This window comes from Ostrea edulis, chromosome 5 (genome assembly GCF_947568905.1).
Source record: "Ostrea edulis chromosome 5, xbOstEdul1.1, whole genome shotgun sequence".
NCBI classification, from domain to species: Eukaryota; Metazoa; Mollusca; class Bivalvia; order Ostreida; family Ostreidae; genus Ostrea; species Ostrea edulis.
This window is the reverse complement of record NC_079168.1, coordinates 15,119,340-15,123,560: the sequence shown is the minus strand read 5'-3', so window position 1 is coordinate 15,123,560 and position 4,221 is coordinate 15,119,340. Positions and strand designations below refer to the sequence as shown.

At 35.8% G+C, this 4,221-nt stretch overlaps 1 protein-coding gene across 1 annotated transcript; it reads left to right on the top strand.

Moving 5' to 3' along the window:
• Positions 1-235: 235 nt before the first annotated feature.
• Positions 236-3,021, top strand: LOC125649676 (calmodulin-beta-like). The gene is made up of 4 exons (XM_048877377.2): positions 236-485; positions 955-1,098; positions 1,535-1,789; positions 2,770-3,021. The coding sequence occupies exons 1-4, from the start codon at positions 287-289 to the stop codon at positions 2,799-2,801; spliced, it is 630 nt and encodes a 209-aa protein (XP_048733334.1). The 5' UTR covers positions 236-286; the 3' UTR covers positions 2,802-3,021.
• The last annotated feature ends 1,200 nt before the right edge of the window (positions 3,022-4,221 follow it).

Genomic DNA, 4,221 nt, shown 5'->3' with positions numbered 1-4,221 from the left:
GATAAACTTAAAATGATTCGTTTTATTTTGAATGCTTCTTTACTACCAACGATATGTATAGATTTGTAATTCAGAAACGATAAACTTAAAATGATTCTTTTTATTTTGAATGCTTCTTTACTACCAACGATATGTATAGATCTTGGTAAATGAAGAGGAAATCGAGATCGATCTGACCGACAGATTTTAAATATCTCTTTTCTTTTCCAACGAAGCGAATGCGTGTCAGAAATTCTTATTCGAATCAGTTTACCAAAACACGACGTTAGAATTATCGCTGCTCAGAATGGAAGGTAATACAGCACCTGCTGATGAAAATGAAATGAATTCACCGGATGTAGATGACAGTACTACAGAACTAAGCACTGAAAGTAGTGATGATGAGGCTCCGGAAGTGGTGAAGACAAAACCTACTCCATCGAGCGCAGTTGTTAACTCCATATCTGAAGACGACAACCTGAAAGAACTAACACCGAAATGGGAAGGTTTGTTAATTTTGCTTTGAATGGTAATATTCTATCATCATTTGATATTTATTTGTTGATTCTCGAGCATCAGTATAATGTCACTATACTCGTCACGGCGGGTTCAGTGGTTAGAGTGCTTTCTTCGTGACCGGAAGGTAATGGGTTCCAGCCCCGCTCATGTCTTTGCTTCATCCGACCAAGACGTAAAATTAGATTGTGTCTACTCCTTTGCCAAATGTTCGGCATTTAGGAGTGAGAAAAAGTCTTTTGGATGAGACCATCGAGATCCAATGTAGTGGTAGGCGTTGGTCCGATGAATAACCCTCACTGTTACGACAATGAGGGCGGTTCACAGACTTGAATTGACGCACGTCATGTGTAAGTTCAGCTAATGACGTCTCAAGATGAGTGAAAAATTCTCAAAGGGACATGATAACTGTATAATATTAGATATCCAAGAAGTAAATTCATTTTTTCTTCTTTCAAGATTATGAATTGATTTTCAACAAGTTTGACGAGGACAAAGATGGATTCTTGTCGTCTAACGATATCCGACAAGTTCTGTTTTCTTATGGTATTCTGTCAACTGAAGGAGAACTGCAAGACATGATAGCAGAATTTAACAAGAAAGGTATATTACTGCATCTCTACCTAAAACTGATGCCGTTTCTACATTGTGAATGAGTGAACAATTCTCGAATGAGACCAATGGCATTGATACAATATATGCCTGCTGTAGATGTTTTTTTTAAAAAAAAGATACTAGATGGTACATGTATATGTATAAATCAAATATAAACATACAAGAAATTGCCAATTTATGCATTCATTAATAAAAGCCAATTCAAAGTGGTAGAGGTTAATTGTCTGTAGATCTTAACACTTTTTTATTGGTTCATGTCAGCCTGTCTGACTTACATGACCATTTTACTTTATCCTGCATAAAGCGAACCTAGCTGTATCTTTCTGTCTGCTTTACGATGATCTAGGAATGGATAGAAATATTCAAAACTATGTATGAACGTTTATTCATTCTCAAGATATTTCTACGTTTTTTTTTAATCTAGGTAATGGTTTGATATCTTTAGAGGAATTTGTGTCGGTAATGAACAGCCACAAATTTATGTTCGGCAAGAAAGACGAGAAGGATCTCGAATTGCACGAGGTGTTCCGGATACTTGATAATGGCGGAACAGGAAGAGTGACAGTGCAGGCTTTATGCAAGTTCATGTTAGAGTTTGAAGCGTCATTTGACGAGGAGCATGCTTATGAGCTTGTGACGCAGTTTGACTCAAAGGGCAACGGTGACCTCTGTTTTGAGGGTAAATAAATTAATATTCCTTAGAAAGTTCAGTTGTGCTTATTCCTTAGATAGTTCAGCTGTGCTGAAAGCTCAAGTGAGCTTTCCAGATTGAAATTTGTCCACAAGTCGTTGTGTAGGAATTTACAAGCGCACGCACACATCTACTCACTACAACGACACAAAATAGCTCACTTCCTATTTTTCTTTCAGTATTTTTTCCGCATAAGAGTTGAGTTTTCATTTTCGTTTACGCCCTTGGCAAAATGATTTGTTTATTATTTATCTCTATTTGTCCCCCCCCTTTTTTCCCCCTACCAATAGGTCACAATGACGAGTTGAGAAGGGGGTGGGGAAAGTGATATGTTAATCTAACCCGAAAGAAATTATTTGAAGTCCCTCTGAAGACTCTTAAGCTCACACATATTTATCCCCCCAATCAATATGCAATAATTATCGTGTATGCGTATCTTGAAATGAAATTTGTTCACAATGGGACACCAAGGCAGGGGGGGGGGGGTGACCACAATAAGTATACAGTTATACTTAAGATTACACAGGAAAATGGCATACAATGACTTATTCTTAAAAACCACAAGGGCACAGGTCTAAGCTCACCCTTGTTTATCCGTATGACCAGGGTCACAAAAAGGGTTAATTCTATTTCTTGGGAATGTAATGTAAGAAAAGTCCCTTACAATTTTCTTAAGATTCAGAAGGATGCGGTTTGACAGTGATATGCACTCATCTTCATGTAGTGTAGATTGAAATTTGTTCAAAGTATGAATCCCAGAGCAATAAAACGGGTTAAAAGAGTAATGTCTGAATGTATAAGATGATTATTTTATAATTATCTTTTCACAAGCCAGAAGGATATATATGTTTCCAAATTGATATAATACTAAATGAATAAAGTATGTTTCACACTTGGCATGGTAGAAGTTCGTCATTTGAACCTCCCTCCTGAAAATAACAATTATTCATGGTGTGTATCTATTACAGATTTTGTGAAATTGCTGACAGCGAGAGTCTGATATGACGTTTTGGTACAACATTGATTTCTACTGTCAGACTATCGATTCCAAGAGAAGTGAATCGTCACAGCACAAAAGTGAATGTTGATTGAACAAGAGTTCTCTTTCTTTGTTAGCTGTTGCTGAACATGTCAAAATATGTCTAAATGTCGAAACGACAAACAAAATGGTTGTAAGTATGTTCGTGAAGTTAAATATTAAAAAGAGAGAAAACAACAAACCCGTATTCTTTATGCAGTCAAATCTTTTAATAAATTTTATCAATATATTCAATGATTGATAACAATGATGTCTCCTCTGAAATACATGTAAGGTTACTAACAAATAGTATGCTATCTAATTGTTCTTATACAAAACATGTAACATCATCCTTGAAATACTGTTTTCCATATATAAAAGCTAAATGTTTAACAGTATGTAACATATTTATAGAGGGTGTGTATACAGAATGGATGTGGAGGTGGATTTTCCCTGAAGGTCATTGCATTATTCTATAAAGATTATATTCCATTTTCTGATACAATCTTGCATTATACCAGGTATTTATATTTCAGTTACCAGTGTTATCATAAAACAAATCTTGGAAGTAAAAAAAGTGCAAGATCACGACTAGGGAACTTTGACTCAAAAACCTCCTCTCGATGATTCATGATTTTCATCGGTTGTAACATCGTTTGACAATGATGAAAGCATTTTTCGTTTTCAAAAAATGTCAATGTCCGTTCATATTTGTTTTGTTTTTCTTAGAAACAAACGAACAATAAAAAAAAATCTAAAAGGGAAATCAACTTTGCGCACCCCCCCCCCCCAAACCCCAAGACAAACAACTGACAATCTTAAGAATCATTACCCCTCGTGCTTGAGAACAAGTAACATTGTGAGTATGGTACATGTATATGGTAGGACGATGTAAAGAATATTCTGGTTCAGGTTCCCCGAACACAGCGGAGAACCATCCTAAAATAGATCAATGGCGGTCACGGCGAATTTCAGGGGGACCGACAACATGTGAATATGTTCGACATACCTTTCGACCTATCAAATAATCTTGTTTGAAATTTGATGTGAATATTTGTGCTCGAAATATTTGTTGAAATTGAATACAGCAGTACGTATTGTGAGACAGCAGGCAAACGTCTGCTCATTATACCATGGGGAGGAACTGGGGAGCTTAAATTGGATATCTTTAATATCTAATACTGTCATTAAATGCGCATTATGAAAATTAATCTACACATTCACCTATCGTCTAGAATACTGTATAGTAATTTCTCCTTGTATTATTTTTGTCACTTAAGGTGGAATAACACATTGACATAATGGCTGACTTCCCTTTGAAACACAGGTGAAAATATACATATCAGCAATTCTTGTATTTCGATTTTAAATTTCATTGCCTATCTGGGTTGCTCAACTACTA

Bases quoted from the DNA above. Each gene is read 5' to 3' on its own strand.
- LOC125649676 (XM_048877377.2), top strand. From the start codon at position 287: ATGGAAGGTAATACAGCACCTGCTGATGAAAATGAAATGAATTCACCG. The intron at 486-954 runs GTTTGTTAATTT...TCTTCTTTCAAG, and splicing joins ACTAACACCGAAATGGGAAG to ATTATGAATTGATTTTCAAC. The intron at 1,790-2,769 runs GTAAATAAATTA...TATCTATTACAG, and splicing joins CGGTGACCTCTGTTTTGAGG to ATTTTGTGAAATTGCTGACA.